Source organism: Serinus canaria, chromosome 3 (assembly GCF_022539315.1).
Source record: "Serinus canaria isolate serCan28SL12 chromosome 3, serCan2020, whole genome shotgun sequence".
In the NCBI taxonomy this organism is placed as follows: Eukaryota; Metazoa; Chordata; class Aves; order Passeriformes; family Fringillidae; genus Serinus; species Serinus canaria.
Genome location: NC_066316.1, coordinates 82,331,820 through 82,355,671, shown reverse-complemented (window position 1 = coordinate 82,355,671; position 23,852 = coordinate 82,331,820). Strand labels below are relative to the sequence as shown.

The following is a 23,852-nucleotide window of genomic DNA, read 5'->3' as shown; positions in this document are numbered from 1 at the left end:
GAGTGTCAGCATTTGCTGCAGAACCCATATGTAAAAGAAAAAACAGCTCCCGTGGCTCCCATGAAGACCAAATTGACTACACAGCAGTGTGATATTCCAGCTTCAAAAATGGACCAACCTAACCATCCCAGTGGAATGCTGCATTAGTGGAATGCTCCAGTCTTTCTGGCATCTCATAGGCACATCTCCTGCAAGCAATACTGTTTTCCTTTCCAAAATATTAATTTTTCCCAGTGGCTTCTGCAGTTCAAAATCTGCAGTATTTTAGGTATGTGCCAGTGGCTTAGATTAAAAATCATTGGTTGTGAAATATAAAAGAAAAAAAGACCCTCTCTGGATTGCATGTAGTTTTATTTATCATTCATTCAAAAGTCATCCTAAGCATAGCTGCCTCAGAACTCTCTGGATGCTATTTGAGAAGCTACAGCCACCAGTGTAAAAGGGGCCCCTCAGCATATGGCAGAGTGCCTGGTGTCCAGTCCAGGTGCTAGTCCAGGACTAAAGATTCTGACAGTATCATTCAAACACCTCTGCCTGTGCTTAGAAAGCACAAGGTTAGAAACAGTTAAGTCATTAAGGGCTTGCTGATTGATCCATCTCTGTATCTTAACTTCTGAGCCTGCAAGAAAGGTGAAGAGATTTGCATGGGCATGTAGTGCCAGGACAAGAAGGAATGGTTTCAAACTGAAAGACAGTAGGTTTAGATTAGATACTAGGAAGAAGTTTTTCACTTTGAGGGTGGTGAGACACTGGAACAAAATGCCCAGAGAAGCTGTTTAACAGCTTTCTTGGAAATGTTCAAGGCCAGGTTGGATGGAGCTTTGAGAAACCTGATCTAGTGGAAGGCAGCTTCCCTGCCCATGGCAGGAGGATTGGAACTACACAATCTTTAAGGGCCTTCCAACCCAAACCATACTATGATTCTATGAATCAGTTTCACCCTGTACATCACTGTGACACTGTATGAGACACCAGTCAAAAAAAGGAACTTCCAAACCCATAAATAAATACATAGATGAGCAATGCCAACCTTAAGAAACTGGAGTTTAAATGCAAACACCTGATAACATTTGCATAGTTGTGAAAATTTATTAGTTACAGTGTAACGAAAATCAACTTTTTTGGTACAGGCAGAAGTAAAAACATAACTTTATATAGAAAAAAAATCACAGCTTTAAAAACTGACTTACATAGTTTAAAATGAGTAAATTTGGTTGTATTTCAAGGCATTGGACATTAATACTTAATTTTATGCCAAACCATCACACAGTGCAAGAAATATTCTGCAACAAATTCCATACAGCAGTCTTCACAAAAGCTCATGGTGGCAAAAAAAATATTCTGAATACTTTTCCATTTAAACAGAAAATATTGCTGAAGTTACATTTTTCTTTCTTCACATACTCTCGATTACAAAAATATCAAATTGCAAATTTGACAGTGTATTCTACAAATAAATGCGTCGTAAGCAACAGGAATTGCAACTTTGGCACAGCTACTTTACAAAGTGTATTATAAAAATAAATTATATGGCAAATATCAAACAAAATCAAGCACGTGCCTTAGGCTTTGCAATTAAGAGTGAAATTCAGCTGGCAGAAAGACTGCTGCTCTCTCTCTGATTAGATACTTTTAAAATACCAGCAAGGCCATTGATTTTTAAAGCTCTACCAAGAAAAAAAAAAAATATATATAAAACCTAATGGAAGCACTAATACTTCCACAAATAATCAGTAGCACAAGTGACCCTGGTGTTGATGGCAGAGAGCTTCTACAGTGATCCATCCACAGGCATGGAGGGTAGTGCACACAGAGAGCTCTAGCGGGCGGTAACTCATCTAGAGTTCACGCGTAACTGGTGAATGATGACACTCTCTAAAAGAAAAGAGAGCAAAACATTTGGGTTTATGAAACTACAAAAGCATTGCAGCTTACTTTAAAGAAGAACAATTACAGTGGCAGTGCAAGGCATTTTTCTAAAAAATTGTCACAAACTTACTCTCGCATCACTGCTTGATAAAACTGTCCTGGCTAATGCTACAAAGGGAAACTAAAGAGGGCCTTGGCTTTCACTTCATTGTCAAGACCATCATTTGGTTGTCCATAGGGAAAAAGGAGTAATACAGCTGAATGGATTAAAGCAGAGGGACACCAAAGTTCCAGTTCCACATCCAAACTAGGTAGAGAAAGACTTGGAGTTGGGTGTCTAGTATATTGTCTAAGCAACTTCATCATAAATCTGGTGGGCAATTAATAAATAGGGATGAGGAAGAGCTATGGGGTCCTTTCTCATTTTTTTAAATTTAAACTTGGTTTATAAACCCATGCCGTGTTTATTCAGCAAGTCTTCTTGAATTTTGCTACTGACTTTAATGGGAAAAAATTTCAGCCATGGCATACAAAACTATGTGTAGGCATTTCCTTTAAAAGGCTAGATTTAATTTTGCCCTGTGTGTAGTATCAGAGGTCCCTGACCCTGATTAATCTGCTGAAGTACTAATGGCCTGGTCTTCTGTTCTTCTACCTATATATACAGCTCTTACAGGCAACTTTTTTAATATAAGAATTTAAGTGTCAATTAACATTTTTCTCTGAAAAGGTGTATTTTATGCATTTCAAATAATGTAACTGTACCAATACTAATTAAAGCATACATTTATACATTTTCAGAAATATTCATCTTAATTGAAATTGCTTTTGTTACCTTCCTTTCTTAATAGTATGAAGATTTTTCAAAATTTACAGGACCCAAGAAATGATACTAATGATATAATTTTTGCCTTTTATATAAATATATATCTAAATTTTGCATTTTTGTTGGTTTCTGCCTTTATCTGCTTCCTAACTAATATTTGCAAGGTGTTTCATGAAGTTGTATTCTAAGAAGAAAGAAAAATGAAAGTATTTTCCATGTACTCTTACTGCCAAAACTTTGCCACTAGATGGCAGATCCCAGTGCTGCTTTTCATACGTGGTGAAGTAAGAGCAGGGCAGAGGCAACATCCAATAACATATGTTAAGGCAAATGAAATAACAGAATTTCCCGAACTGAAAGTATTTATTTTCCATAAAATTTACCAATAACAAAATATTTTCAACAAGAAATATTCCAACAAGTTCCACCATATTTGAGCAGGGTATCTGAAAGAACCCCAAACTATTGCATGATTTTACTTTACTGTTCTAACCATGCTGTTCTGTCTTGAAGCTTTTGTGGAATGATGTTAAAAGCTACATTTACAAATTATTTTCTTAATATTAAAAATATTATTTTTAAAAGAAAAAGTTCTCTCTTTAATATTCACTGTGCACATTTAATTAGGACACAAAATTCTAAAAAAAATGGGCAGCAGAAAAATATCATGCTCCTTGTTAAGACTCAGTCACTGAATGAACAGCAAAACTACAATCGGTGTCTGTATCAGACACCTTTCTCCTACAGACCCAAAGAGTAATTGTGCAGAAAAAAGCAGGTGAAAAAAAATTTTTTTAAAAAATCAGATATTTGTCTTTCATTCATTTTTCACATGCATGGAGAACACACACTCTAAATTTGTCTCAGTTGTTTCTATTTGAAATCCTTACATACTGATTTGTATGTATGAATATATATTATGTGTACACACACACACACACACACACACACACACACAAGTGTAGTTACTAAAAGAGGCGTCTGAACAATTACTAGGCTAAAATTACAGTAGGGCCGATTTTGTCAGAGTTCTTTTGGGCCATCCTCTAGGAATATGATTATACTTGAAAGATATGATTAAGTAAGTTTCTCTAGGGTTCTAGATGGGAATATTTCAAGGAGCTAAGTATTCACTTAAACAAAACAATCTATTTTAATGACTGAAAGAGAAAATGAAATTAATGTAAAACAGCTAATTCTGCTTTCAGTCCTACTGATGTAGGGCAGAACTTCTGGAGCAAACACATCAGGATACAAGTTCATATAATGAAGCACATCAAGTGACATTTTAACATATAAAGTTTAATTTCTCCTTACAATATATACAAGTATCACCAGATAATACAAAAATGAATGTAGCACAGACAATGCACACCCAAGCAACAAAAGAGAATCATACATCAGTATTTCTGTTTTTAAAATCCCAAGGAGAGGGTTTTTTGTTTAGGGAATCATTTACACCTGAGTGTTTCATACCCGAGAGCTGATAGCTCTGCACCTGACAGTAGTAAACCCTGGTTACATTTTAAGGAAAAAAAGCCAAGGTAAGAGCAATGTGTAGGGAGTAAGGTTCAAAGTGAAGTTAATATCTATAATGAGAAATATTGCATATAATTTTGCCCAAGAGAGCTCAAGCAAAATAAGGAGAAAGAGGATAACTCACACTGACACAGGGGAGAAAACCATTCCCCTAAATGAAAGCAGGTTCAAAAGATGAGCTCACAAAAATTCCTGCCAGCAGACTATGTGTTTCAAAGCAACTCAATGAAATTGGCCACTGATGTGTGATGGGAACATATAATTGGTCTGAAAATTGTCCTGACTGTTGCAGCTTATGCCAAGTACCTGAAACCCAGCCGGACAGTAGCTTACTCTATTTAAAGACCTGCTCTTCCACATCTGATCAGAATTACTGAATATTCATGTAAATATTGAGCATATTTTAGAATCTGCATGGCACATTTCAAGCAGTGACATATGACTTGGCTTCCTGTTGGCATGGATCAACATATTAATGTGGCTTTAGAGATTACTCCCATGGTGGTAATTACTATGTGCTATAAGTGGTTTGAGGTTTAAATACAGTGACGTGTTCTCCATGGGCATATTACAAAGAGTCACAAAGTGTTTGGTTTTTGAAAAATCACACTAATGGGTGTCACAAAAGGAAAAAAGGCGAGCAAAGTAAATCAAAATCTCTATTTTTCTTCTACCATTTGCTTAGGATGTTTACTATTCTGAGAGAAATCCCTCTAGGCATTACAATTGAAGCTCTGTTCTTTTTCAGTCACACTTACTCAAATGGATTGATCTACTAATGACTACATTAGCAATACCCCTATGTAGCAGTAAGTCTGGGATCCAACTAATGGGATCCAACTCAGGAAACACAGTAGAAAACTTGCTAGGAACTAAACTTAAAATCAGAAAGATCATCTGAAGAACTGAGGGTACACCTGCTCAGTCCATGTGTGCTGCTCATGAATGGGCTGGCATTTTCCCTGCTCTTCCCCCTCTCCACCTTACTGCTGGTGCTAAGCCATGTATTACTACAGCTGGGCTTTAGTTATCACAACTGCTTATATGGCCACGTCATCAGCCAATACAGGGTTTCTCTCCAGCTGACATTGAATATGACTAAAAGTACAAAGATTACTCAGTCATCTTAGTTCCTGACACAGCATTGTAACTATCATTATGATCCTGAGTGCATTATTTTGCTACTGAAATTGTTCCACTTCATTACAAAAATCCCAAACAAAATGACAGAAAAAAAGTTAAGAGAGAGAAAGCATAAGGATGAGTGATTCCAAATGATCATTTAGGAAGGCTTAGTTTATTACACATTATAATCCAGAAGTGTAGAATACACGAAAGCCCTGAAAATAAAGCCCTAATATTATCCTTTGGATTGATGTGTCAGAGATTGATTCTTTGGTGCCTAGTAAAATCTGAGGTCTGAACAAAGCTTGTCCTTGTGGCATTTATGACATCACTCTTGTGTTCATTCTTTGATGCTGTATGAAGGTGAGCGCATGCCCTGCTCTTCCACACAGTGACAGACTGCTAAGGTCTTGCTCCTCTTCTCTGCCGTACTTTTCATTAAACTGGAAAAACTTATTCTGGAGATCCCTATTGCTCTGTCAGGTTTGCATGAAATTGGTTGGTTGTTCAGTGTTATTCGTTAGGGAAGGAGAGATGGAAGGATGGATGAACACAGACACTTCATCTTAAAAGCCTCCTTTTCAACAGGGCCAGGCTTAAAGGCAGCCTTTGGAACAGGGAGACAGATCTTGGGGGGGGCTCCCTCCTAGTTCAATATCCTGACCCCTCAACCACTCCCTTGTTTCTGCTCAGTGAATTCTGAAGCATTTCATGCAGAATGGCACAGCCTTTCCAGGAGGGAATGAGAATGCCACCTTCTTCCTCCTCAGCTGTCAGTGCCACTAGTGAACCTGACTGCAGCTGATGTGGGTTTGAGTCTCCTCAGATACTGTCTCCTACCTTTGAAAAAAGGTTTCAATCAAAAGCTTTTGAAAATAAGCAGCACTACCCCTGCGTTTGTGTGGTATTTGATCTACTAGAAGGCATTCATGATCCTACAGTCATTTTAAAACACCAACTGGTTTCCTGTGCCCTCCTTCTTTCTTTTTCTGGCCTGTGAGCCTGGCACTAAGTTATGTTAAAGCCAGCTTTTAAGCTTTTTTGCCAGATTCCTTTTAATTCAGATCGGTTTCCATTTAAATTCAAACACTTGTGCTGGCTCAAAGCGCAGCCACATAGTCAGTGAGTACTTTCTTGGCTGAAGGTGACAAAGACAGGACTACAGCTTTTCAGTCCAGTGTGGAGTTATATCCTGACTTTAAGTGACCATGAAATCCTAGCTTGACTTAAAAGCCTCGGAGGAAATACAAGAATACCTGCATTTTGGATCTCAGTGAGGTATAGCAGCTGCAGTGCTACATTTAAGTCATAACAGAAACACTGACTAGATAAGGTCTGTGGAAGAACACCAGGAATATCTTCAGGATGCCTCCTGGGCTTAGGCATTGTTTTTAGATTTGGTTGTTAAAATTGCCTTTTGGAGCTGACCTACTGAATGGAGTATCTTACTGTAGTGACTAAACATAACTGTCTTCAGATTCAGAGGAAATTTCAGTGTAATACAAATAGTTAGGCTTGAACTTTTAAGACTTCTGAACTATAGGATTTCTTTTCATCTTATCCTTCTTCTACCTTCAGGAAACAAGAATATTAGGTCAATTAGAACAGATGTCAAAAGTTTTGAGTATAACAAAATACCTGGTTTTAGCTAACACTTTAGCCAGCTACCCAATTCCAACTCTTTAGACTTCTGCTGCAGAGTAAAAGTCCATTTTGTTGTGCAAGCCCTGGGGAAAAATAACAGGATCCTAAGTCTGACCTATCTGGAATTTCTGAAGTCTGTCTCATCAAATCCTACTGACTGTACAGAAGCAACTCCCTTTGCAGCCTGTGCCTGCAATTCTGGCTCTAGCTGTGCCAGTTTGTGTGCCCTACATTTCAGGTACTGTGAGGCTGGCTTGTTTCTTCAGGTGAATTAGTTTCTTAGACCTCAAACAAAAACAAAATTTTCAACCACAGGCACACACAGAACATTGAATATGGCAACAGTTAACTAAGGAACTAAGTTTCTTTGACACAAGGAAGGCTTAAGGCAGCTGTATCAAGCTACATTAGCTTGGGGATCATGTTTGCAGTATTATTTGACTGTTTTGACCTTACAGCTTCTTCAGTAACAGTATTTAGAGTGAATATCCAGAAAAAAACCACATTTTTTCCTTTAAATATCTGTTAAAAAGTCTGTGTTACAAAAAGAACAGTAAGATCTCAGCAACGATTTATTGATATACTGAGGCTTTTAAGTGATAAGAATTCCTTGAGAGGATCTGATGTATATCTGACATATTAACTCACATTGCTTGCTAATTCCAGTTTCCAAGTTTTATCTGAAGTACTGGGAATAGGAGTTATGAAAAAATGCTACTAATACTTCTCTGATTTTTGGATGTCATAGGAACTAGAACCTTAAAATTAACAGGCATTTTAGGTGCTACACATGTAAAAAACCAAAACCTACTTTTTTTAATGTGGCAAAGAAAAAATGTCCTTCATGGGAGTAATAAAATGCCAGCTTTATAATGGGATAATTGTCATATCTGGATGTGAAATTGGAGAGCAATGCAAAGCAGATGGAAAACTAAACATTGCTTGGATTGAATAATATTTTGTTGACCTTCGGTGACAGAGTTATTCCATCAAATATCTTCTCCCAGACCAAATTTCATATTTCACCCACCAGTGCATTTTCCTTTCTGTGAATTTTATTTATAATTTATTGGTGGTATTCCCACCTTGCTTTCTGTTTTAACCACTGGGCTCTTCACAGCTTGCTGAGGTGGTTGAAGCATTATACAACTTTAAACCCATCATTTATTGGTGTGCTCAGCTTCATTTCTTTTGGTTGTGACTTTCTTCTGTGAAAATTGATTCCTTAATGGAAATGTGCTTTAATAACTCTACTGTTATTAAATAAACAATCATAACAATCATCAGCATCCACACTATTTCCATGCTGGAAAAATTCTGTAAAACATGCTTAAAAAATGCAAACATACAGATGAGGAAATCACAAAGAGGGAAGGAAAAATGATGAATCATCATGGTATTGTAAGGCAGTCTTCATTTTATGACAAAATATTTTAAACAACTGAAAACTGAGGGTAATTTCCTTACCAAACCCTCTCTCTTTCATTGTCTGTACCTGAGCTGTGCCTTTAGCTGTGCCACCAGCAGGCTGTGCTGACTTACCCTCTAAGACATAAGGATGCTTAGCAAGTGAAGTTTAAATGTAAGACCCAACCAGGAAAACTGAAAACCTAGTAAGATCAATGGAATGAGTTGCTTCATAGCCATTAGTGGTCTCTGGAGCAGGCACAAATGAATTGTATTGATTTTTGCCAGATAGTGTTTCTCAAGCTTTTGCTGAAGACTAAACACCTTCTGACTCACAAGCCTTCATCTGAGCCCTGAGCTAGCAGTATTCCAGTGTGTGTAAGTCAGAGACCTTGTTCTAAGTGTTGTCTACAAGTGTTGACTCTCTCTGGAATAATTAAATTGCTGCCAGACATTGTGCAACATCTCTATGCACCTGAATTTAGTAGCTATCTTGAGAAAGCAGCTCACCACTGAGAAATGGTGATTTTCATGGGAGGCTCCTAGAGAGGAGGCCACATGGTCACACAGTGCCCATCCTTCCTCTCTTCCCCTCCCACACACGAGGTACTGGCTTTCATTAAAACAGGACCTCAAGTGTGCATGGCAAGTCTTCTGGCATTGCTTCCCTAGGCCATGTGGCATTTCAATAGTGTGATCAAGGCAGGGAGAAAAGTAGAGCATGCAGCAGCAAAGGAAGAAAGTGATCCGTTAAGGTGGAAAATAATCTAGTAAAAGTGACCAAACCTCCTTTGATCTACTAAAAAGTGACCAAGTCTATCATTAAGAATTCCTGATATAGATTAATAACCTATTTCAGTTACCCATTCTCACTTCCTAGACTGAAAACCCTCCTGGCATAAAATTGCCTTTTTAACAGCTTGGGTTTTTTTAACTTGAGTAAGAAAACAAAAGGATTTTGTTATTTAAGTAGTCAGTGCACACACTTATTAGTTTGTTGTTAAGTGATAGCTGCAGGACTTTGTTAGTACAGGCAAACATACAGCTACACAGACAGGGGAGCTGACTTCCATGGCAGCAGTAAAACCTGCAGAACGTACCCCCTGAGCCACCGCCATCAGCCCTGACCCCCGCCCAGGGAGGCAGAGCTGCTGGCTGAAGATTTCTTCAGTTCTATTTTCATAGACTGAGTCTCAGCACGAGGCTCGAATTTTGTCACATTTCCTGCTCCTGGGGCTGCCACTACTGCCTTTCCTGCTTTCATACCTTTTGACACAGGAATGCGGGTGGGTGTAGGTCTCGGGGATGACCCATCCTGTCCTGTCTGCAAAACAAAAGACAGAGAAAAATGCAGTGAATTAAGGACTTTTTCTCATACATGCTCATCTTTTACTTTGCTTTGGTTCTTCATTTACCTCTCAAACAATAATATCCTAAATCATACCTATTAGCAAAGTAATATTCACACTTGGAATCTGGCCATGGCACATACTGCTAGAGAAGGGCCAAAGGCACAGTTGCGATCAAACGAGTTTCCCAGAGGTGAGGTGCAGTGTTTTGAATCAAGATGTCACAAGGATAGGAATTTGTGCAAATCTCCCAGTCTACAGCACGATAAAGTGCAAGATGGCCTTAGAGGCTGCTACAACATTGGCTTGGGTGTCAAGACAAGTAAAGACAGTAAAATATTAACATCCTGTATAGACACTAGCACAGGTCTTCAGAACAGCACAGTCAGGTGAGGCTAATGATGAACCCAGGGTAACTGCCAAATTTTAGTAGCTGGGGCATGATGACTCAGCATTGTAAACAAAAGTGAATTTTACTTCCCAAAGTATGCTGAGCTCATGGCTGGGGCCACTTATTTCTGCACTGGGAAGAGCAGGGGGTTGGGAGAGAAAGAGACAGAGAAAAGATCTGGATTTCCTTTTTCCTGTGGCTGTGGCAGGAGGGATGTGGGAAAGGGCTCTCGCAGTCCAAGCACAAATTCACAGCTTGAGAAACTCTGGTGAGGGTGAAGCTAACCAGATTTCCAAGGATACCTCAAGGCAGTGTGGACATGGCCATTTTACTATCTCTGCCAGTCTTCTGCCCTGGACAACAGCCTAGCAAGCACACTTATCCTCAAGTTTGAGTAATTCAGATTTAAAAAAAAAAAAAAAAGAAAAGAAAAGAACAGCCTAAGTGGTGGGCTAGGAGCTGGTAGACCCAACACAGTTCCTGTGTCCTTCTGGAGCCCCAGCTGGAGACCAGGCCAGAGCTATCCCACAGCTTTGGCCAGATAATGATGTGTGTACACCTCAAGGTCCAGTCTGGAGCTACCCCATATGAACCATGACTTAAAGAAAATATTTTTAAACCTGACAATTTTGGAAGGAAAATGGGCTTTATCTCCTGCAGGGTGCAATACAGACACAAATGATAATGCTGACAACTTCAGTGTCTTAGCTAAATTTCATATGTGACTGACATTTCTGTTCAGATTATGGATAAAGACTTTGATCTTACAAAAGAGAACAGTTCTCCTAAAATCCTGTAATCCTAGCTAGACCCACCTGCTAAATGACTAAACTCTGCAACTTATGACATTTAAGCAAAGTAAAAACTGTTGAAATAGACTGGATTGGGGGCCTATGTCAGCTGCAACATGCATTTGTACATTTACTTTAAAATGCTCTACAAATGTTTTTCAGCCAGTGGCATCAGAGCTTTCTGTCTGCATCCTGAGCATGCAAAGGAAAACCATTCCTTAATCTTCTAAGAACAGTTCAAAACCCCATGTGTACACTCAAAAAAAATCACAATTGGAAAACTTGAATGCTGTCTGCCTGACAGGAAGGAAGCCATTTTCAATAACTAAAAGCAACATTTACAATAGCAGTCTAAAGGCTAATATGGAACTCACATGTAGATGTCAAAACAAGTTAGGCCCATACAATTCTGTAGGGCAAAACATGCAAATGCATTCCATCAGCCTTGGAAAATATGTCAACATCCCAGGGAACTCAAATGACAAACATCTTGTACTCCCTGAAAGAGTCCCACAGTGAGTAAACATGAGGCAATCAAATGGAGTAGCTGGAATCTTAGGCATTTCTTCAGCTTTATTCACATGTAAATTATTAACTAAGGATTTGGGCGCTTTCAAGTTACTCATTTCAAGCCTAAATCACTCAAAAGCACTTTGAAAAGAACTCTAACTTGCTTTAAATTTCTTAGTTGCCTTCATTCCAGCATACTAACGTGTTGATTGCATGGAAGCTAACGCCTGCTTCCCAGGCAGCTGCAAAAGCATTTTGTGTTTGCCAAGTGAGATGGCACAAAGGTGCCTCCTGCCCAGCCGGCTGTCCCCTTGGGCGCGGGAAGGGGCAGCAAGCAGAGACACATCCAGCCCTCGTCTGCAGCATCTGTGGCACAGAACCCACATCACTGCCTGACTCTCCATCATTTCTTCCAAGAACTCAAAGCCATTCCTTCCAGCTGTTTGGATGCTGTCTTCCAGTTGGTCCAGGAATGTGGCTCCAACCAGAAACTAACCCTTACACAGCTGGAATGGAGTGCCTGAGATGCGACCCTGTGGGACACTGGGTGATGTAAGCTGGATCTGAGCTGGCAAGACAAGACATGGTGCTGGAACAGTGAGGTTACACAAGACATTACTGAGACTGAGATGAACACCATAGCAGCTGCTATGGTGCAGTCATAATCATCTCTCACTGCAGATACAGGTCTATTAACCTGTGTTGGGCAGTCCCATTAAAGGAAAAAAGCAAACTGAACATACAGAGCACACAGCATGTTTGAGTCGTTTGTAACAGATCCTGCTTGGTGCATTTTACTGACACACAAAGAGAATGCTTTCATGCACACACTGGCTTCTGGAATATTTTAAGTAATAAAGTGCTTTTTCAGCATCAGGCCCCAGCTGGCCCTGGACAGAAGTGGCTCAGTTCAGTGACCAACAGACACCTTGTGCAATCTGAAATGCCAAACTCAAACAATGTACACAGGGCTGGTAGACAAGACAGATGACCCAAGGAGACCTAAAATTTCTGATAAAGCAGCTGGAAGGTAGGTAGACTTCTTGACAGCACTGAAAATGGCACTAAAATAAAGTATGTTTAGGTAACTTGATCCTGAAAGGCTGGGACTTGAGATCTAGTCAATACAGTCAGCAGAGCCAGTGGGCAATTCAGCTCACACAGAAGCTAGCCCTGTCTCAGCTGGATCACTCCCCAGTCACCACAAAGCCAGCACACAGGCTTCAGTACTGCCAAGGGGACTGATGACTACAGACTGACTCAGCTGCCCACACTGTGGCATCTCCTGCCATCTGAGGTGTCCCACCAGCTGCCACTGCAGAAAGGTACGGGTCAGTAATCCCTCCCACCTTCACGCAGGTAACAGCTGCCAGCACTTCTCAGTTGCCACAGGCACAAAGCCAGCACCACAACATCTCTGCACAGGCAGGTGAGCTGCTCCCTGCCCCTCCAGTAGCTCCAACAGCAGCATAGAGCAGACATGGGACACCTATACAGAGCTACATTTAGATGCCAATCTCAAACTAAGTGCTGTCCAATTGCAAGTGGCCTTACAGCTGCACAAACACTTGTCCCCTTCACTCTGGCACCCAGTAGCTTCTCAGCTGGGCCCTCCTCCGTGGTCACAGGATGCCCTGCATGGTTGGTGCTGTGCCACCGTGCTGGCTCTGCTGGAGCTGGGATTCCCTCTGCTCCCTGCAGATTTGCATGGCACTGGAGTCACTGTGTACCCTGGCAGCATAATCAGCTGCAACTCAATGCCAGGCTTGTAGGAGGTGCCAAGCACAGGGAATAAGTGATTATAGGACTGACACCCATCATGGTAGCCAAAGAAGATCCACATTCACCAGCAATCCTATAACCAAATGTAAGGCCTAAATCAAATAGGATGTAGGCATCACTGTTTTGGGGATTTTCCCAAAGAATACTTGGGTTTATTCTGCGGGATATTTTCTGCAAACTCTATGAACTGTCCTGGGAACAGAAATTTGGGCCAATTTGCTAAGGGAAGATTAACAAGCAGGCTCATTTTGGTCTCCATATCCTCTGGTCTCTGTGGTCCATTTGCAATTTAAAAAAAAAATCATATCCTAGGTCTGCTAGGATAGTCCAAGAATTTTCCTGGGAGTGAGTTTGACTCTAATCAAGCTAAGGAGGACTAAACACCATTTTTTCTGTTTCTATGGGAACCATCCAAATCCATGGGCTGCCATAAAAAAGGCATTAATACATTGTACAAAGCATCTTGTGAGAGGAGAGTTCAGACAAAAATTAAAACCAGTGAGCTAAGAAAGCAGCTGTGTATCAGTTCATCTTGCTCGATTTTATTAACTTAAACCCTCAAAACTGTATCTGTTGGTTTCGTCTAGGGTTACTGAGTAAATGATCACAGCTTGGGCTTTCTGACTAGGGGCAGTGAAGTGTGTTTGTAAAGTTGTCATTTGCAAAACAGATGGTGAATACAGTTTTTTTTTCTTTCCAAGAGGCTGGGAAGGAAAAGACACATTTGAGCTTGTTCAAAAGTTGCCTGCTCAGCTGACTACGGACATTAAAAAACAAAGGGAAGCATAAGATAAAGTAAATCTTATGGCTGAACTATTTTCCTTACATTCCTAATCAGGGAGGATAAAGTGAAGAAAGAAGCCAGTTTTTAGCCAGAAAAAAAAACCAAAACAAAACAAAAAAGTTTTGTCTGCCATGGTTCACTGCATCATCACAGTAGAGACAGACATTTAGTTAAAAGAAAAAGTTGAAAAAAGTTTTCCAGGCTTCTGAGAGACAAAGGCGTTTGTAAATTAACTCAAGACTTTAAGAAATGAACAGTTGCCTCTAATATGTAAGAAAACACTGTATAATAAAGTATCTACAATACTTTATATAGGTGGGAAGAGAGAGCGAGCACATGCGCAATCCCAAACAGATCTGTGTGATGAATGCAAGCTTTCTTAATTCAGAAGTCTTAAATGGGAATGGCAGCTTCTGTCCAGAAGTGTGAAAGTGTATCTTAAATACATTTCGACATTTCAGCTTGGGAAGAGACGGCTGACGGGCGTGTTGTAGGGCTCTGCTGACTCCCCAGCAGCACGGACAAATGAGTAGGGGATGACTATTCAGTATTTGTCAAGATACAAGAAAAAGGCTGTAACCAATGAAGGTATTGCATAAAAGGTATCAAACAAAAGAGCTTTTCCCAAAGCCCACAGCTGAATTTACTGCCCCCTGATGTTGTGGAAACAACATTGTAAATGAGTTCAAAAAGCAATTAAAAGAATAAATAGAAAAAAAACTCTGATATGGTCTATTAAAGACAAAGATGTGGCTACAGGCTCTGATTCAGAGAAATACCCACCTATTGCCAAAACTGGGAACAGATGCTGAGGGAAACATTACTGTGTATTTATCCACTCAAAATAATCTTCCCTTAAGCATCTGTTGCAGACTCTGTCTAGCTAAGTAAGTTTTTGGACTAATACAGTACTGCTAGTTTTCTGTTTTGGTTAAATTCTTTCCCAGGGTATTTCCAACTCAAGCCATAAAAATTTATGTCCAGTAATAAACTGGGGGAGGACTATCAATAAATACTGCCCACTATGGTTACAGACAAAGGTGAGAAGTCTTTCACTATGAAAAAGAAGCTGGGGTACCACCACAGAAGCCCAAAGAGAAAACAAAAACAATATGCTACAGGAAGCTCTATTGGAATACAGCACTTACAGAAGTTCAGAGGAACAGAAACAGCTCTACTGGCTAAAGAGGCTTGGAGCTGTAAGCAATGATAGCATGTCTGCTTATTTATTCCTTTGGAGCTTAGTAATATAGCAGATATTATATGGGGATCATGGGATTATATCATAAAGAAATGCCAGCCTGCATAATTAGAGTCTAAAGACTTGTCAGCTGAGCCAAAAAAACATGAGGCGTATTTTCAAAATTCATATATTGCACTCATCAAAAATAAAAACACAGTTTCCTGCTCTGTCATGCCCATTATTCTTTGTCCCTCTGTCTCTCACTTGCAATTTGGCTGGTTGCCATTATGAAAATAGCTTTGAAGGGACTTCCTCTGGAAGTTAACTGCTTTGGGAGATAATACCAAAAGCATACCAGCATCCAACACTGGTACAAAAATACATGAATTGGGCAAATTCTGATTATATAATTAAGCTTAAGCCTGGAAGAAACGTAGGGAAGACAAAAGTTTCTCCTCACTCCTTCCATTTTCCCTGCTGGCGTCTCAAACCCAAGCGATGGTTTGTCCTTCTCCCTGCCAGGAAGACCACACCATGAGACCACACTGCTTACCACTGATTGTGTTCCTCGTGTGGAAGATGTTGTAACAGGCGTGATGGTGATCGTACTTGTCACCTTGCTGGCTGCAGGTCGCGGGGACAGGTTGTTGCGAGGCGATCGCAGGACAGTACCAGTCACCACCTCTTTCTCTGCCGCGATGTTCACTGGCCGGACGGTTATCACGGGGCTCGCGCCGTCAGGCACGGCACTGGGAGAACGTTTAAACTGGGAGCCTAAGTGGATGTGGATTTTGTTGTCCTCTGTTGTGATAATGTTGGCATTGGCGTTGTACTTGCGGATTGGCGTCGGGACGGTTTGCTTTTCTGGCGTGACTTTGAAGACAGCCCTGCCCATGGTCATGTCTTGTGACTGCGGAGAGACCGAAATTTCTGCCGGCGCTGCAGATGTTGATACTGTCATGATCTGAATTGGCGATGCAGGTCTGTCAGCAAAGGGTGCTCTCCCTCCATCTGGGGACTTTTCCCTGGAGAATGTTGTTATAGTGACTGGAGACATGGAACGATCTGGGCCCATGGGACTTTCACTGCCTTTTCCTTTTTGTGGCATAACATTTGGAGAGGGAATGATGGTTATTCGTGGCTTCTGATTTCCCAAAGTAGGAATGACAGTGGTACTTGAAAAAAATTCTTCTGCGGATGGACTGGTTATCTCCAAAGTTGCTGTACTGTTCTCATGATCTGGTGTCACCCGAATATGAAGAGGTTGACCCTGCTTTGGTGAAAGGACAACTTCCCCGGGATGTGCTGGACTACTGTGGCTTCGGGCTCCTTTATCAGGATTTGTCTGAGCCCCAGTTTCCCTCTTTTTCATCCATGGTATCCAGGATTTCCTCATAGCAAGCTCATTTGCTGCCGGAGGATATCTCTCAAGCACTGAAGAACGCTCCATGGGTTTTTTCAGACCTACCTGTCGCAGATTGCTCATTATATGATTCTCCTCCTGGAAGGATTTCCTTATAAACACTGCTGGAGTTTCTTCTTCTGCTGCTTCATTGCTGAGAGCATCTGTCTGCACGCCGGTGGACGTCAGGGGAACATCAACCATTCTTCTCCCATTCATGCTGGGCCTCAGAGCACGGCTGTAACGCTTAGAAAGCTCCAACTCTCTTGTCAGGTTCAAAACTTCCTGCCCCATGCTCTTGTTCTTGTTTTCCTCTTCCATAAACCTTTGCTGTAGAACTGAATAATCGACTTGGAGCTGAGAAAGCTGGTCTTCTTTGTTCATGAGCTCATGGATTTTTTCCTTAAGTGCTTGAACTTCTGCTTTCAAATCTCTACTTTTGGCCTCTTCCAGACGAAACCTGTGCCTCAGCTCTGCCTCCTGGCTCACCACTTCACCTTTTTCTATTGCTTTTGTTTTGGCAATCTGGAGTTTCATCTCCTCCAGCTGCTGAGAAAGAAAATTAGCTTTATCCTGCTCAGTCCTAAATTTCTGCTCTAGCTGATCATACTCATCTTCGGTCTTCATCAAATCTCCTTCAACCACTTCCAGTTGTTTGAGACGTTTTTTCAATCTTTCAATTTCAATGGTAAGTTCCTTAATCTTGTTGTCCTCATGACAAACATGCTCTGCTCCTTTCCTAGTTCGACCTCTTGTAATTTCTCTTTCTACTTCCTCCAAACCATCAATTCTTTTCTTTAACAGGTCAACTCTACAGCTTAATTCAGATGATTTTTCTTCTTCACTTCTCAGTTTGCCAATTAACTCATCCCTTTCCTTTGTCAAACTAGATACTTTTTCCTCCATTTCAGATTTCAGTTTCAAAAATTTCTTACTTTCTTCTATCAATTTCTCTGTTACATCCATAACTTTCCCTTGCTCAACTTTAAAATTCTTGTTTAGGCCCTCAACCTTTTTTTCCTCCTGTTTTATTTTTTCCATCATATTTTTTCGTTCATCAACCAACATTACAGTAAACGACTTCAGCTTCGTGAGGTCATCTTTTAAGCTTATTTCAGCCTTTTCCAACTTGCTTTCGGATGTCTCAAGGTCCTTCACTCGAGTCTTCACCACTTCCAACTCATTTATCAAATCCTTTGTCAAATTTTTTTCTTTCTCCAAGTTTAAGTGTAGCTGAGTGCATTCCGACTTACTTTTACTGAAAGCCTCTTCCAGCTTCTCTAATTCTGACATTCTTTTCTGCAGTTTTTCCACTTCAAGTTTCAATTCTTTGCTATGATGCTCTTCCTCCTGCAGTTTATTTTTCAGCTCTTTGCACTGGGATTCAGTTTTTGTGATCTCTTCATCTTTCCCCTCCATTTCAAGCACACGCTTGCGGAGGTTTTCCACTTCTGCCATTAAGCTAGAGTTCCCACATTCCCCTTTTGCTATTTTATCTCTTAATTCTTGAAGTTCCTCCTCAGTTTTTTGAAGATTTTTGTTAGTTTCTTCTAGCTCCTCTATTCTGCGAGTCAACCCCACAAGCTTGAGCCTTAGTTGTCTATTATGTGACTCTTGATTAGCCAGTTTAGCAGTCATCTCCTCATGTTCTTGACAAAATGATGATGTTTTGTGTTCAAGTTCTGCCTCTAATTTCATCAGTTTTTGTCCATCTTCTTTTGTTTTTGCACTAATAATTTTAAGCTTTTCTTCTTCTTCCTTTAGTTTTTGGGTTAAGTCCTGTATTTTCTGGCTTTGTTGACCAAGTTGTTCAATATGCATTTGTCTTTCATCCACCAGCATGAGTGCAAATGATTTGAGCTTGACTAGTTCTTCCCTTAGTTTATTGATTCTCTTTGTATGCTCCTTCTCCTTCCGGGCTTGATAGATCTTCTCCTGCTCAAGAAGTTTCTTCAACCTGAAACAAGTTAAAAGAGATGCCTTAGACTAAAATATATATATACGTCTCTGTGTGTTTCTCTTTGTTTTTAAAATCACCTTTATTTAACTTCTTTTTTTATTCAATTCATTAATAATTAAGTAATTTATTAGTTTTATTTAGTCTTCAAGAAATAACTACCTACTACGGTTAAATTCCCAAACCAAGTATTTTGAATTACAGAAGATAATGAAAAATACATAAAATCATCTAGCAATCTGAAACACAGTAAAATTTCATACATGTACAGATAATGAATACAACAGGTTTTAATTTCCTTACATCCTCTGTCAGGACGATGTTGGTAAGAATATATAATATCCCAACAGGACAGGTATTATCTACTTACTTATCTACAATTTATACCAAATTTGTTTTACAAGGTGAATTCCTCTTTATGTCTTGCATACAGAAAAATGTGTAAAATAAGGTAAAAGATTTAAACTAATTGTCATATGCAGCCACACATAAACAAACCAATCCCGGTTACAAACAAACCAGCAGGACAGAAGATTACAGCAACACACAACTGATAACCATCTGGGCATCACAGGCAGATGAAATTAGCAGAAAGATAAATTTCCCAGCACAGTGACTATTATGCTGAAAGGTTTTTTCTTTTACATATCATTTAGTAGATGTTGTGAACCACAAGGATCAGACCAGTCAAACCTTTGGCTGTAGCTGACCTCATCTGGAAAATGCTCTTCTCTGTACGGTTTCTAAAGCTGAGTTTTCAGACAATAGAAAAGCTCGCCATATATCCAACTTAGGTGTCTCCTCAGAAAGATAAAAAAGGCATATATTACCCAGCCTTAGCCATGCAACATGGAGTTATATAACTATTTTATACCTGTGATTTATATTCAGGATCTGTTGACACCAACATAGGATGTTCCTGCACATGTTCTAAGCCCAGATTTATGAGGCTGGTGATCCTCAGTTGAAAGAGGTACAGATAATACAGCAATGTATCCCAACCAATCTAAGAGCCTTACTGTGAAAGCAGCAGCCCAACCAAGAAAGACATAGGTATGCACACTAAATTTACTGTGAAACAGTATTTTTTCCAAATGGCTGTCACAGCACCTACAGTTCCCACATCCTCTATCAAGAGACAAGATAATTCAAATCAACTTGCTTTGCCTAACCTAAGTCTGAAGCTTCTCAGCTTCCTTTTTATAACTGAGATGCACATCCAGGTGGTAACAGAAGAGCAATTAATGCCTGGTAATTAACTTGCAGTAACAGAACATCCATATCTTAGCAAAGATCAACTTTTATCAATATTCTTATCTTACAGGTTGGATTGTAGCTGACAGCAGGTGGAGCACAGACATATATATTATATATATACATTCCTCTCTGCTACTCCAGCAGTGAAGTGGTGCCAAGGGCCCCCGGGCACAATGTCATACACAAAGGATGTCTCCCAGAGCCCTCACCTGAACTCTACACTCCTAGCAAGAACTGGATTAACTCGGTACTCAGAAACTGTTAATGTTTCACTCCTTGTTCCTGGGGGACCAGAATCAAAAGGAACTGGAAAGAAAAGCAATAAGAAAAGAGAAGGAAGTCAGAAAGTAGAACACAGGATGCAGTAGGTAGGGAAGGAGAAGGCTGAAGAATGCGTTTCAAAACAAGACTCGGATAGGATGTGGGAATAAGAGAATAGTAGGAACCAGCGGTAGAGAGAAAAACAAACAAACATTGCAGCCAACCTTGCTGGGTCACAGATTATTCTCAAAAGAAAAGTCTCTTTAGTTGTGGCAGCTCTTTGGAAAGGACTGAAAAGGCGTGCTGGTGGATGCCTCATTATTGGTCAAGTTGGAATGTCAAAAGGTAAAAAAAGACCCACTGTCACTCACAAAGCATGCACTTTTCACACTGAAGAAGGAACTTTATTAGCATTCAATATATTCCCTGGCTGCTCTGTCACAGTGCTTCTTGCAAATGTTTCAGCCAAGAACTCTTCCTCATCTCCCCCAAGCTACATTTTTAAAGGAATAGTATGTACCCTTCCACAAGAATACTGTTTGCCATGACAGAACAGTGTAGTCAAACCTGGTGGTGCTCTAAATAACACATCTTCCAAAGTCACAAACATAGGAGAATGTTTCCAGCCTCCCTTGTCCCACAGGAAAATTTTAAGGTGACCCCTATAAATTTAAAAACCCCAGAAAACCTCTTAAAAAAAAAAAATCTTGACACCCAAATGCCTAGAGATGCTTAGAAAACTGTCTTTGATTTGTAATTCCTAGGCCTGCACATGTGATTTTCACCCAGCAACTGTTCCAGGCAGTACACACCAGCCAGGCTGCTTAGCAGAGTGCAAAATAAAGCACTGACCATACGTGGTTCCACGTGATTACCTGACAGTCTACTGGGGAATACTGCTGCCAAGAAAGCCACTGAAAAAATTGCAAATACCTGTTAAACTAAGACAAGAAAATGCCAGTTCTGAGGCTGAGCAAGAGAAGAAAGCACATTAGCCCTGTCACTGTCTAGCAGGAGTGCTAGCAGTGGGGAATAACCAGCTTGGCCCTTGTGGGAAAATAAAGCAACATTCAGCACTTCATTCTGCCTCAGCTTTAGCACAGGGAAACTACATGTCTTAGATATGACAAGCCAACTTTCAGAAAAGATACTTAACAATACTTCTGTTTTTCATGTCTATGGGAACAGCTTCTAAAATCTGGGTGTGTGGGGAAGGAATTAGAAGGCAGCACACAAATATATGAGTTAATTGCCAAAGTAATTTTAAAATCTACACCTCTTCGGTGTTACCTCTAGAGACTAAAATAAAGCTGAGTTTAAGCTTGCTCCTGCTTTTCCATTTTTCTACAACTTTCATACCTCAGTGGTTAAAGTGGATTTTCAGCAGGACTGCAAGGTGAGGCTGTCCCCTCTTGACCCTCACAGCACATTTGCTGCTATCAGGCTTTTCATCTGACTGCTGCTGCTGATGTTTGCTAAGTAACACTGATCTACATGGGCTCCTATGCAACACTAAAAGCTCTTCAGACTCCCAGCACCAGGTCTTCAATGTGTTAGCCAGAACAACTGCTGGCTGTATTGTCAAGAGGCTGAAAGCACCTGCATTCAGGATCAAAATCAAAACAAACAAAACCTTTAATACTGAAACATTAAATACAGCCAAAACACTGACAAACCAACAATTTGATACCCCCCAGCCGAGTCACCGCATGTGGTGCCTTGGCTTGTGTTTTTTTTAGAAACAGAAATAAGAAATGTTTGGATACAACTGGATAACCTGCATTCATCACTAAAAGTCTCAGGGGTTTGGCTGAATGTGCCCAGAATGAAGCACACAGGTGTGATCCAGAGAGGGACAGCACTGCTGCAGTCTGTGTGGCACCTCTCCTTGAATACACAGTCATTGCTGCCATGGGGGTCCTGGGGGTCTCTCCCTCTCCTTACTATCTGTCCTCCCCACAGTATTTGAGGAACAGGTCCAGTACTCAAGGCAGGCACATTACCCTTTGCAGTACTGTATAAATAAGCAGCAAACCCTCAGGTATGATGCTGTGTACAACAGTTAACTGCCTCAGTTACAAACAAACACCCCAGGACTCTGCTGCTTCCATTCTGTTCCATAAAGAAAGAAGCCTGACTGGCATGGTGCAGGATGCTGGAGTGCAGAAGCTACTGCTGCAAGCTGACATGGTCCTGCTGCACAGGGAGCTGCCTCTCCTGGATCCCCACCAGCCTTAGCTGTGCACAGTCACACCAGGCAGTGCTGGGGCAGCAGAAGAGCTCTGCTGCCAGCTGTACTGGGGAGGCAGGAGCCTAAAAACTTTCAGCAACCAATCTTGGTTGCAGAGAAAGCAGACATCAAACTGGAGGAAGAGCAACTATGGAATTAGTTTTAACAACTCTCATGAATGGTATGCTGGAATTAGCTAGCAAGGAAGAATGTGGGAGGGGATGGGCAATAACCAGGCTCTCTCTCTCCTCCTGCCTTTAGGTTTGGTGCTGAAGTGTTTCACTGCACAGTCTTTCTGCTTCCCCTACCCTCCTCCAAGCTATGAATCCATCAACAGATGTGCAGTGGGATGCTGATAGCTACAACTCTATCCCTCCAGTGATGAGGTTTCATTTCTTTAGTCAAAAAAACCATCCACTTCCAAGTGTTTAAAACAGAGCACACAAAAGCAAATAGGCCCCCAAACATTTATTGGAAATGATACCTGTATGTGTATCTCCCTTTCTCTTTGTACTTCCAGCAAGACAAGAAAACATCACAGGTACTCAAAAAACCTTTTCCACTTCTAGCATAGAAATGGGCACTCACCTACACAAGGAAATCCTGGGAAAGCAGGGCAAGCCAGACGATGCCCTGAAAGGCCATAAGCTGCTCCCATGGTTTGCATACACATTAACATTTCAGCACCACGGTTCAGCTGTGTTGGCCTGTTTTAGCCCCCTGCTCTGCAAACAAACAAAGCCAAGCTTCCCAAGGTGTCTCCCAGTGTTTAATTAAGCACTCAAAGGAGGGGCTAATGGGGAGGGCAATCTGGAGGAGTGGAGAGCTATTTCTCCTGCTATCAAAACTGGCAGCAGGAGGAACAGCAGTCAGAAGAAAGAAGATGGACAGGAGGCAAGCAGGTAAGGTCTCTAGGGGACCTTATTAATTGAGTTCATACACAGCCTGGAGACCCACAGAGTTTCTCATTGCTGCTCTAGCACAAAGCCATGTGACTTCCCACTCTTGTAGTACCTTTGCCATTTACATTCCAAAAAGTCTGTTGCTATGGGGTGTAATGACTTCTATCCCATTTCACGGATGGCCAGTAAGTGGGGGTTAAGGCAAATACACTAATGAGGACTTGGTCACTCTAAGGATCAGATGACTGAGGGCTGATGAAGGCTGCTTCCTCCTGAGGGGCCAACAGCATTTTTGTACCACTCACACAGCAATCCCAAGGGAATTTCCACTGGGAAAGCGAATGTCTTTGCAAACTCATCTTTCCACTTCAAACCCAAAGTTTGCTACTGTACATGCAGAGTTAGAGAGACTGGACAACTTCCTAGTGGCAGCTAGAAAGCTGCTGCCCATTAAGTGATGCAAGAGTCTGTAATCCCAGGACAATGAAAACCAGCAAGAGGTGGTTTAACTCAATAAAGGAGTCGCCTTTTTTTTTTTTTCCTCTGTTTAATGTACAACAGCTGATTTTGAAGATTATTTCTACAGCCACCGGGAAATCCTCCACATGTCAGGACTATTTCCCAGTGCTTCCGTGTTTGGGGC

At 40.8% G+C, this 23,852-nt stretch overlaps 1 protein-coding gene across 5 annotated transcripts in view; it reads right to left on the bottom strand.

The window, feature by feature from the left end:
* Nucleotides 1-948: 948 nt before the first annotated feature.
* FILIP1 (filamin A interacting protein 1) overlaps nt 949-23,852 on the bottom strand; it is a 102,049-nt gene continuing 79,145 nt past the window's right edge. For 3 of the 5 annotated variants that reach the window (XM_030236045.2, XM_018919137.3, XM_050972517.1), the window contains 3 exons: nt 15,754-18,559; nt 9,511-9,734; nt 949-1,875 (listed from right to left, as the gene is read on the bottom strand). In XM_030236045.2, the coding sequence (XP_030091905.2) occupies nt 9,528-9,734; nt 15,754-18,559 (3,013 nt within the window). In that variant the 3' untranslated portion in view covers nt 949-1,875; nt 9,511-9,527. Of the gene's footprint in view, nt 1,876-3,976; nt 9,735-15,753; nt 18,560-23,852 lie in introns of those variants that run through there. The other 2 variants (XM_018919152.3, XM_050972516.1) reach the window with 2 other exon arrangements.